This window comes from Oncorhynchus kisutch, linkage group LG21, assembly GCF_002021735.2.
Source record: "Oncorhynchus kisutch isolate 150728-3 linkage group LG21, Okis_V2, whole genome shotgun sequence".
NCBI classification, from domain to species: domain Eukaryota; kingdom Metazoa; phylum Chordata; class Actinopteri; order Salmoniformes; family Salmonidae; genus Oncorhynchus; species Oncorhynchus kisutch.
This window is the reverse complement of record NC_034194.2, coordinates 4,717,755-4,729,791: the sequence shown is the minus strand read 5'-3', so window position 1 is coordinate 4,729,791 and position 12,037 is coordinate 4,717,755. Positions and strand designations below refer to the sequence as shown.

General features: G+C 42.5%; 1 protein-coding gene across 1 annotated transcript; it reads right to left on the bottom strand.

Annotated features, from left to right (window-relative positions):
- Positions 1 to 441: 441 nt before the first annotated feature.
- LOC116356238 (uncharacterized) lies at positions 442 to 1,443 on the bottom strand. Its single transcript, XM_031800872.1, has 2 exons — positions 1,169 to 1,443; positions 442 to 1,073 (listed from the first exon to the last, which is right to left on the bottom strand). Exons 1-2 carry the CDS (start codon positions 1,412 to 1,414, stop codon positions 603 to 605), a joined length of 717 nt encoding a protein of 238 aa, XP_031656732.1. The 5' UTR covers positions 1,415 to 1,443; the 3' UTR covers positions 442 to 602.
- Between the last annotated feature and the right edge of the window lie 10,594 nt (positions 1,444 to 12,037).

Sequence of the window (12,037 nt, the reverse complement as noted above, 5' to 3'; positions counted from 1 at the left end):
AAGCTAGGCTGGTTTTATCAAAAATACTTAACACAATTCACAAAACCACACACACAAACTGCAAAATACCTCATATATCCTACAAAATGAAGCACTGCAACCAAAACTACATATAGCATTATCAAAATCAAACATTTGCACGAAATGGCCCACACTTCATTCATATTACCAGATTTTTGTCTAACCAACTACACACTGTTGGGCTTAATGAAAAGCACTCATCTTTGGTATGCTTGGCCATAATACTAAAACCAAGTAAAAAAAAAAAAAAAATCACCAAACAGATATATTTACATTGGCCTGAACAAAAAATATGCTCACTAAATAATAGTAAACTGAAAAAGAAAATTGCAGAAAGAATGTGCATAAAAAATATATATAAAAAAAAGAGTAAAGAAAAATAATTAGGCAGCATCTTGCCGCACAGCTGGTTCTGGCCACAACGCCTCGTCCACATCACAGGCAATATCTTCCCTTGCCAGACATCGAGGGAAGAAGCGCCTTGAGTGCCTTATCCATCCCTGAATCGCACCCACATCAATCTCATCACATGCCTGTTCCATAGCCTGCACAAGAGGCATGCGCACAAAGGGCTGCCAGTCCTATACCTTCCACCGCCGTGCCGAAAATAACTCTTCTTTGGGGTTCAGAAATGGTGAGTATGGTGGGAGGTATTGCACGAGAAATGGTGGGTGGTCAGCAAACCAGTTTTGGACTGGGGCTGCACGATGAAAGCTCACGTTGTCCCATACTACAATGTACCGGGTTCTTTGATGGTCTGCATCATTCATACGCTCTGGTGGTATGACAATGTTGTGGAGTCTGTCCAGAACTTTGAGAATATGGACTGTGTTGTATAGTCCAAGGTTAGCATGACGGTGGAGGACACCATGTGTATTGGAGATGGCAGTGCACATTGTGATGTTCCCACCACGTTGGCCAGGAACATCTATAATGGCTCTGTGGCCAATGACGTTTCTCCCCCTTCTTCTGGTCTTTGCTAGGTTGAACCCAGCCTCATCTATAAAGATAAACTCATGTGGGATTGCATGAGCATCCATTTCCAGTAGTCCCTGAAAACAAAGAACAAAAGCAGTCAATATGGTGTTATCCAGTACATTGGGAAACAATGTTGCGTGTAGTGTACTGCAGTCAATATTGTACTTACATCCACATATGCTCGTCTGACCTCTTTGTTTCTTTGAGAGATTCTCTCAAACGGCACCTTATAAAGTTGTTTCATTCTGATCTGGTTTCGCTTGAGAATGCGAGCCAATGTGGACAGGCTGACTTGTTGAATGTTGTTGAATATAGTGTTGTCTTGGATGATGTGGCTTTGAATTTCTCGTAATCTGATTTCATTATTTTCCAAAACCAAGTTTACAATGGCAGCTTCCTGTACCCTGGTGAACATTTGGCCCCTTCCTCCACCATGGTTGCATCTCTCTCCTTTAGAAAAACAAAAATATAGGGCTTGGACAATGCAACCTAAATATATTTCCCCCACAGTAGAGTAAATTCTACAGGAAATTTGTGCAGTTAGTGTATGACATCAGCCATTCTTGAAGTAAACAGGTGTCACCCAACTGATACACTATGACATGGGGTGTACTACATAGTGTGAAAGAAATGTTGGTTACATACCTGTACTCCAGTCTAAATGTCCGGATGACACAGGCGACAGTAAAATGTTGAGCTGCACTCTCAAGTTGGGCTGCACTCTCTGTCCAGCCTCTCGCATTTCAGCCCATGGTTGATGACATGATCAACAAAGCTTGCTCTGATTTCATTTGAAAGTTGTTGTCTTCTTTGGCCATGAACTCCTCTACCAGCTCTACCCCTCCCTCTTCCTCTTTCTCTTCCTCTTCCTCTCTCTGCAACGGCTTCCATTGTTGTTGTAAAACAAAAGGTGCTCACCTGTAGCCTTTTCATAGTGCTTACTTCCTGATTGAAGTGGTAACATTTAATCATTGAGGTGTTTGGCAGGTGGCACATATATTGGTAGATTAGCTCATGTTATTAGCTTATGTAATTTTGAATGGCAGTGTTTTGAATTGGCAAACATGTGACTTTATGTCAGATTGTTGTGTCTTATGCAGAGATCCATGTGCAGTGCATTTAAAAAGTGCCATTTTGAATTGCATAAAATGTGTTTAGACTTTTGGAGACTTGAGAAGAGGTTTTGCTCTCTGTGTGTCAGTTTAAATAATTGTGCTGTGCATGTCATTTTAGTGTGTTAGCAATTGGAAAAAACTGTAATAAAATAATGATAAAAATACTCTTTCAAAATGCCAATGTTTATTTAGTTATGGATCCATAACGAATTACTATGGGAATAAATATCACTGAATTACAGAAATATCCTCCGATCCTCTGTATGTAATTATTGGCGAAGAGTCGCGTCATATTTTTCAATGTAGTGTAGGCCTACCGTAGGAACTAATGTTCAGTAATGTTCTGTTAAAAGTGGGTTAGGTCTTATTTATTTAAAGAGAATATTGAAGTTAGAAGCAATAGGATTTGAAGCAATAGCCTACAACTATTTCAACACCGTTTCACGCTGCTCTGAAATAAGAATATGTTCTTAATTACAAGGACAGCCTACTCCTTCCACACTATCAGGGATTTTTATTTTTTTAACCTTTATTTAACCAGGCAAGTCAGTTAAGAACATATTCTTATTTTCAATGACGGCCTGGGAACAATGGGTTAACTGCCTGTTCAGGGGCAGAACAACAGATTTGTACCTTGTCAGCTCAGGGGTTTGAACTCGCAACCTTCCGGTTACTAGTCCAACGCTCTAACCACTAGGCTACGCTGCCGCCCCCGGTCTCACGTGTGCCTGCATGACACAGGTATTCTTTAGCTAAATAGCCCAGTACTGTACTCCTGACCATCACATTGTACAGCACCATATTTTCCGTTCCTTCCTAACAGAAACCCAGAGGGTTTTTGTTTTTCTTGGAATAGAAACACAATAATATGAATCAAATTAATTAAGCAAGTACCAGTGAAAAGTTTAGACACACCTACTCATTCCAGGGTTTTCTTTATTTTTACTATTTTCTACATTGTAGAATAATAGTTAAGACATCACAACTCTGAAATAGCTCACATGGAACCAGTTAAGAACAAATTCCTATTTACAAGGACAGCTTACGCCTACCTCCCCGTCGGGGAATTGAACCCCGGTCTCCCTCGTGCCTGCATTCTCTAGTAGTGTCACTATTGAAGGCTTTCAAATGCTTCTCAAAGATGCCCTCTGGTGGTCAAACTTGCACTAACTAGCATTAATGGTACCAGTGGTTCACACTTAAATAACGTGCCATAGAATTCTGCGGCACCATGTAAGCTGCACCGCAGTACGCTGCAACTTTTAAAGGACAAACCACTGTAGCACAATGGTGGAGCACCTATTTGGGTGATGCCACAGCAGCCATTTTGCATTAGAAAGTTCACCGCAAAAGAGTTATGTTAGTTAGGCCACATTGTAAGAAAATATTGTGCAATGGAAAATTTGAATTTATGCTTTTTATTGGACACGTTCAGATAGGACCCCAGAGACACGTCAGGGATGGAGGTCGGAAAACACTGAATTGTCCATATCCTTCAACAGTTTTTTCGGTTTTGTGCCTAGTTAACACACAACCCAGCTATGTTTTAAAACTGTAATTCCTGGGGGGGTTGGAGGGGCGCCATGGGCGACTGACGTGTTTTCCGTTTGCTCCCGCAGAATTCTTAAATGTATGTGAAAACCAAGACTACTTTGCTTTTGAATGTCAGCATGTCGACAAAAACATAATGCCAAAAACATGACTTTGAGAAAACACGGCCTACAAGACCCACACTCATCACCGCCCACTCCTGAGTCTGATGGCCCGGGGACTCACACTTTACCCGGGGGTGCGGCTTGGCCTGGCGGCACTGCAATGAACATTCTCGGGGCCATCAAACTACTACACTCGGAAATAGTTGCTACGATTGAGGCCCGAATACAGGAGGTTTCTGATACTTTAAAAGCAGATCTAACCATCCTGCAGAACGAGACTGTGCCAGCAATCTCATCACTCAAAAGAACAGAGTTGCACTCTACAACGATTGCAGCACTGGAGACCTCCGCTACCAATGTCTCTGACATAACTACCTCCCTGGAGGCTGACGTGAAACGCCTGGCTGCAGATTTGAAAAAGGTGCAGGAGAGTTGTGAATTTAAAGGGATTCTCTCGCCGCAATAACCTGAGACTTGTATTGGTCCCAGAGTCAGCAGAAATGCCTCGCGCCACGGATTTTGTTTCTGGGCTGCTGAAGGATGTTCTTGCCTTGGATGAGAAGCCCCTGATTGATCGTGCCCACCGGTCGCTGTGCCCAAAGCCCCGGGATGGTGAGAGGCCCTGTGACATATTTATTGAAGTGCACTTTTTCCATGAGAAGATGGAGATTCTCCGACGAGCCCGCAATACCACTCTGAGCTTTCAAGGACAGAGCTTATCCATCTACCAGGACTACTTCCCCACTGTTTCCAGGCAGCGCGCAGCTTTCGGGCAGGCCAAATGACTACTACGGGACCATCCAGGTGTGAAGTATGGATTGCATTCCTGGTCTGTTATTCTCTTTACCATCTCATGATGGTAAAGACTACACATTTGAGTCTCTGGATGAGGCCATGGCTCACATTCAACATCACATGAAGAAGTCTTGAACTTGCCCATAGATCAGCAACTGTTGCTTGCGAACTGTGGATAGTAAAGTAGCCCACCTGTGGTACAAATATGTTTAGTTTTAACATACTATTCTTATGTAGTTGTTGAGTTGGCAAACATATTCAGGCTTATTTGATGATGTGATTTAATGTTTTGATCATCTAGTGTGCTTGCCTTACAAGCATTCAGTCATTTTAATTTAATTCTATTAAGGTTTTACTTCCTTTGTTTAAAGGCTGTCTCATTCACCTATTCAGTTTGTTTACATAGTGTCTCAGTGACTCAAAATATTTCTGGTTATTTGTTAACCACTTCACTTCATTTCTAAAGGTTTTGAATGTAATTTATGCCCAGCAAAATGTTCAACGTTGCACACACGTAGTTTTTTGGTCTTGGCTGTAAGTTGCCTTATCGTCAAACTAGACAATTATTGTAAAAAAAAATGTTATCGTCTTACTACGATTTGCTTACTTCAAATTAGGTTTTTGATTGAGAGCCTTTATATATTTTATTTATTTTCTCTCTCAATGCCTGTTATAAGACTGGGAATATAAGTGGTAATTTTACTCTCTTTTTGCTGCTTGATCCACTAACACAAAACAGGACTTTAAAGAGCGGGACTGTGGGTTTGGGTTTAACACTGCACTCTCACAGACATACAGTGCGAAGAGAACATGTTCTATTTAGGCTTGTACCTCGTTTGGGGAGGTACTGTCTGGGATGGGGGGAAGTGGTTGAGGGAGGAAGGAGGTTGAATTGTTCAGTTCTAATGTTGTCATGGAATTTTTTTTTTTTTTTCTGTACTTTTTCCAAGAATCTTGCAGCGTGCCTTATTACTCGGGGCGGCATGGTAGCCTAGTGGTTAGAGTGTTGGACTAGTAACCGAAAGGTTGACAAGGTACAAAACTGTCATTCTGCCCCTTAACAGACAGTTAACCCACTGTTCCTAGGCTTTCATTGAAAATAAGAATTCTTAATGGCATCAGACCGAGGCTTTGCATCTTTCCTCGTGCTCCTAGACCTTTGTGCTGCTAGACCTCTTGTACTTTTCCTCGTGCTCCTAGACCTTTGTGCTGCTAGACCTCTTGTACTTTTTCCAAGAATCTTGCAGCGTGCCTTATTACTCGGGGCGGCATGGTAGCCTAGTGGTTAGAGTGTTGGACTAGTAACCGAAAGGTTGACAAGGTACAAAACTGTCATTCTGCCCCTTAACAGACAGTTAACCCACTGTTCCTAGGCTTTCATTGAAAATAAGAATTCTTAATGGCATCAGACCGAGGCTTTGCATCTTTCCTCGTGCTCCTAGACCTTTGTGCTGCTTTTGATACCAACGATCACCACATTCTTTTGGAGAGATTGGAAACCCAAATTGGTCTAAACGGACAAGTTCTGGCATGGTTTAGATCTTATCTGTCGGAAAGATATCAGTTTGTCTCTGTGAATGGTTTGTCCTCTGACAAATCAACTGAATTTCGGTGTTCCGTTTTAGGACCACTATTGTTTTCACTATATATTTTACCTCTTGGGGATGTCATTCGAAAACATAATGTTAACTTTCACTGCTATGCGGATGACACACAGCTTTACATTTCAATGAAACATGGTGAAGCCCCAAAATTGCCCTCGCTAGAAGCCTGTGTTTCAGACATAAGGAAGTGGATGGCTGCAAACTTTCTACTTTTAAACTCGGACAAAACAGAGATGCTTGTTCTAGGTCCCAAGAAACAAAGAGATCTGTTGAATCTGACAATTAAGTCGTCTCAAATAAAACTGTGAAGGACCTCGGTGTTACTCTGGACCCTGATCTCTCTTTTGACGAACATATCAAGACTGTTTCAAGGACAGCTTTTTTCCATCTACGTAACATTGCAAAAATCAGAAACTTTCTCTCCAAACATTATGCGGAAAAATTTATCCATGCTTTTGTTACTTCTACGTTAGACTACTGCAATGCTCTACTTTCCAGCTACCCGGATAAAGCACTAAATAAACTTACTTTAGTGCTAAATACGGCTGCTAGAATCCTGACTAGTACCAAAAGATTTGATCATATTACTCCAGTGCTAGCCTCCCTACACTGGCTTCCTGACAAGGCAAGGGCTGAGGCTTCAAGGTTTTACTGCTAACCTACAAAGCATTACATGGGCTTGCTCCTACCTATCTCTCTGATTTTGTCCTGCCGTACATACCTACACGTACGCTACGGTCACAAGACGCAGGCCTCCTAATTGTCCCTATAATTTCTAAGCAAACAGCTGGAGTCAGGGCTTTCTCCTATAGAGCTTCATTTTTATGGAATGGTCTGCCTACCCATGTGAGAGATGCAAACTCGGTCTCGACCTTTAAGTCTTTACTGAAGACTCATCTCTTCAGTGGGTCATATGATTGCGTGTAGTCTGGCCCGGGAGTGTGAAGGTGAACGGAAAGGCTCTGGAGCAACGAACCACCCTTGCTGTCTCTGCCTGGCCGGTTCCCATCTTTCCACTGGGATTCTCTGCCTCTAACCCTATTACAGGGGTAGAGTCACTGGCTTACTGGTGCTCTTTCATGCCGTCCCTAGGAGGGGTGCGTCACTTGAGTGGGTTGAGTCACTGATGTGATCTTCCTGTCTGGGTTGGCACCCCCTTGGGTTGTGCCGTGGCGGAGATTTTTGTGGGCTATACTCGGACTTGTCTCAGGATGGTAAGTTGGTGGTTGAAGATATCCCTCTAGTGGTGTGGGGGCTGTGCTTTGGCAAAGTGGGTGGGGTTATATCCTTCCTGTCCGGGGGTATCATCGGATGGGGCCACAATGTGTCCTGACCCCTCCTGTCTCAGCCTCCAGTATTTATGCTGCAGTAGTTTATGTGTCGGGGGGCTAGGGTCAGTTTGTTATATCTGGAGTACTTCTCCTGTCTTATCTGGTGTCCTGTATGAATTTTAGTATGCTCTCTCTAATTCTCTCTTTCTCTCTCAGAGGAGGACATGAGCCCTAGGACCATGCCTCAGGACTACCTGGCATGATGACTCCTTGCTTTCCCCAGTCCACCTGGCCATGCTGCTGCTCCAGTTTCAACAGTTCTGTCTGCGGCTATGGAACCCTGACCTGTCCACTGGACGTGCTACCTGTCCCAGACCTGCCGTTTTCAACCCTCTAGAGACAGCAGTAGTGGTAGAGATACTCTGAATGGTCAGCTATGAAAAGCCAACTGACATTTACTCTTGAGGTGCTGACCTTTTGCACCCTCGACAACCACTGTGATTATCATTATTGGACCCTGCTGGTCATCTATGAACATTTGAACATCTTGGCCATGTTCTGTAATAATGTCCACCCGGCACAGCCAGAAGAGGACTGGCCACCCCTCATAGCCTGGTTCCTCTCTAGGTTTCTTCCTAGGTCCTGGCCTTTCTAGGGAGTTTTTCCTAGCCACCGTGCTTCTACACCTGCATTGCTTGCTGTTTGTGGTTTTAGGCTGGGATTCTTCACAGCACTTTGAGATATCAGCTGATGTATAAAAAAAATGATTTGATTATGGTGTCAGGTACTTTTTAGAGAAACTGTATAATATTGTGAAGAGGCAACATACATGTTTTTATCCAAATTGCACAGTGTCAAGGCAGGCTACATTGTCAATCCACTCATTAGGCTTTGAGACATGAGAATATCATAGAATGAACTTCCATTTTTACGAAGGATGTTTTACAGATGTTGGTCACATAAACCCAGATTTTCTGTGATTTAGGAACATTCTTGTGTGTGCAATTGTATAAGTGAGGAAAAAATTATTACCAACTCAGGTGTGTAAAACCATCTTGAAATGTCTATTGTATTCACCAAGAAGCTTGCTAAACTGATTTGATTTACTGTAAAGGTAAGTATTTTTCTTTACTTTCTTCTATTTCTTGTTTTGAATAAGTGCAAGGAATTCTGATGGTGTCGTTTAGGCTTAGCAAACTAGTTATTTGTAGCTGACAGTTTAATCATTCAATTTACCTCCTTAACTAATTGGTGGCCTAAGTACACTATATATACAAAAGTATGTGGACACCCCTTCAAATTAGTGGATTCTGTTATTTCAGCCATACCTGTGGCTGACAGCTGTATAAAATTGAACCCACAGCCATGCAATCTCCATAGACAAACATTGGCAGTAGAATGGCCTTACTGAAGAGCTGTAACTTTCAACTTGGCACTGTCATTGGATGCCACTTTTCCAGCAAGTCAGTTTGTAAAGTTTCTGTCCTACTAGAGCTGCCCTGGTCAACTGTAAGGGTAGTTATTGTGAAGTGGAAAGGTCTAGGAGCAACAATGGCTCAGCCGTGAAATGGTGGGCCACACAAACTCACCGAACGGGACTGGCGAGTGCTGGCACACATAAAAATAGTCTGTCCTCGGTTGCAACACTCATTACTGAGTTCCAAACTGCCTCTGGAAGCAACGTCAGCACAATAACTGTTTGTCGGGAGCTTCATGAAATGGGTTTCCATGGCCAAGCACCTGCACACAAGCCTAAGATCACCATGGAGCAGTGGAAACACGTTCTCTGGAGTGATGAATTACACTTCATCATCTGGCAGTCCGAAGGACGGGTCTTGGTTTGGCGGATGCCAGGAGAACGCTACCTGCCCGAATGCATAGTAGTGCCAAATGTAAGGTTTAGTGGAGGAGGAATATCGGTCTGGGGCTGTTTTTCATGGTCGAAACTTGCCTGACCTGCACAGTGCCCTGACCTCAACCCCCTCAAAATCCTTTAGGATGAATTGGAATGCTGACTGCGAGTCAGGCCTTATTGCCTAACATCAATGCCGGACCTCACTAATGCATTTGTCGCTGAATAGAAGCAAGTCCCAACATCTAGTGGAAAGCCTTCCCAGAAGAGAGGAGGCTACTATAGCAGCAAAGGGGGGACATACTCTATGTTAATTCCCACGATTTTGGAATGAGATGTTCGACGAGCAGGTGTCCATATACTTTGTAATGTAGTGTACACACAGTGCACAAACCATTAGGAACACCTTCCTAATATTGAGTTGCACCTCCTTTTGCCCCCAGAACAGCCTCAATTCGTCAGTACATGGACTCTACATGGTGTCAAGCATTCCACATAAATGCTGGCCCATGTTGACTCCAATGCTTCACACCGTTGTCAATATGTCTTTTGGGTGGTGGACCATTCTTGATATACACAGGAAACTGTTTAGCATGAAAAAGTGAAAAACCCAGCGGCGTTTCAGTTCTTGACTCACTCAAGCCGGTATGCTTGGCACCTACTACCATACCCAGTTCAAAGGCACTTAAATATTTTGTTTTGCCCATTGACCATCTGAATGGCAATCTATGTCCCAAGGCTTAAAATGCTTCTTTAACCTGTCTCCTCCCCTTCATCTACACTGATTTGAAGTGGATTTAACAAGTGGCATCAATAAGGGATCATAGCTTTCACTTGGTCAGTCTCATGGAAGAAAGCAGATATTCCTAATGTTTTGTACACGGTGTATGTCATATACTTACAAGCATGCTACTCAACTTTGGTAAGAGTTTACCTTGTGAAATTACTTAATTTCTTTCTATTGTGCGAGCTAAAATCTTTTCGCTTCGTTTCTCTGCTGTATTCTCAAAAAGCTCAGGGTATTTTTTTAATGACAAAAAATGGCTATTGGACCTTTAAATACAGGTCACTTCTACAAACAAAGCACATGTTATGGTTTAATCATGTTTGACTGCTGTTCTCAGTCTTGTCTGTAGGTGGCACTTGGTACTTTTAAACTACTACATTAAATTAACTAGCTCCGGAACAGAGCAAATGGAATGGCATCAAACACCTGGAAACCATGTGTTTGAAATCATTCCAATGATTCCACTCACTGCCACGATCCCATTCTCCCCAATTAAGGTGCCACCAACCTCCTGTGTCAGGAGGCTATCGTCACATTGTATAAATGATTGGAGACAGGCGCAGGAATATGTAAAAGGGGGTTTTAATACTTCACCCAAAAATATATGCCATGAAAAGGCACGGGGACGAAGCCCAAAACAAACATGTATAGAAAAACACAGGGACGTAACCCAAACAAAAGAGCGAGGTTAAACCTCTAATAAATACACAAGACAAGACCCATAATAACAGGTACACTATATACGCAGCACGAAAGCCGAACCAACAAAGTACAGGCACTCACAAGACCAACAGAGATGGGAACAACAACCAACAAGACAATGGTGAACAGAGGGCACATATAGAATTACTAATCAGGGGAATTGGAACCAGGTGTGAGCAATGAAACAGTTCAGCTGGTGACATAAACCTCAGGAGCTCATGTATGGAATGAGCAGCAGTACCTACCGGGAATCCATGACAGCTATGTAGAAATCTTGTGATGATGGGATAGGTCTATCAACCAAGTGCATAGTGAGGAAGAATGATCCACTCATGTTAGGTTTATGTGTGACAAGAATATTCTAAAGCTATTTTCAGTCCAGCAAATGGCTTACCTGGCTACCGGGACACTCCTAGTTCAGGCCAAACGCTATTCCGTGCCCAATGGAAGTTAATGCCTCGATCATACCTACAGTGTTTTTGCGTTTTGGTACACCAGAAGTACAGTGCATTCTTTTCCAATGGAACACTGGCTTGACTTGCAGCATTGCAGAGGAAGTTGCAGTGAGTTCTGTGTGGTACATACATTGGATAAATCTAAAGTATGCATCAAATTGTATGCATAGACGGCTTGACAGAAATGGTAACAGAAGGTGAATGTTGAAGTTTTGTTGCACACAAATCAAGATGATGCTGTGTGCCAGGCACAAGCCTGGTACACATTACCCATAAGCACTCCTTTACATTGCGCCAGATGTCATGCATTTCAATGGGGACATCCACAACTGAGTGGAAACGCCCCCTTGCTGTTGAAGGCTCTGTGGCGAGATGGACATCACTTTGAACATTTTAAATCTTTGCAGTCTCTTCAGTCTTGTTGAAAAACAGTAAGTTACCAAAACATAGATGGAAAATGTGTGGTTTTCAGTGATGGCTTAACTAGCCACTTCTAAACAATTTCCTATTCCTATAAGTGAGTACTATTATAATACTATTAAATGATACACATTGCCTGTAAAGCCAATTATATTATTACAATTGCCTCCCGTTTAAGTTTATGATGGTGAAGCTTTACAAACACTACACTTCTCTGTTCAGTAGCAGGGCAAGATTCCTTGAAGATGACATACAGCATAATGAAATACCTCTCGATTTAAAGGGTAATTAGTAATGTATGTAGTGAATGACAAAGCAGCATAATAATTTAGTTTGAGTGATCAGGCTAGCAAATGGCATTGAATTAAAAGTAAACTACAAT

What these genes read in the sequence shown, in the direction of transcription:
- LOC116356238 (XM_031800872.1), bottom strand. Translation starts at nt 1,414, where the DNA reads ATGTTCACCAGGGTACAGGAAGCTGCCATTGTAAACTTGGTTTTGGAA. An exon ending in TCAGACGAGCATATGTGGAT is followed by an intron (nt 1,074 to 1,168) that starts GTAAGTACAATA and finishes CTTTGTTTTCAG; the next exon opens with GGACTACTGGAAATGGATGC.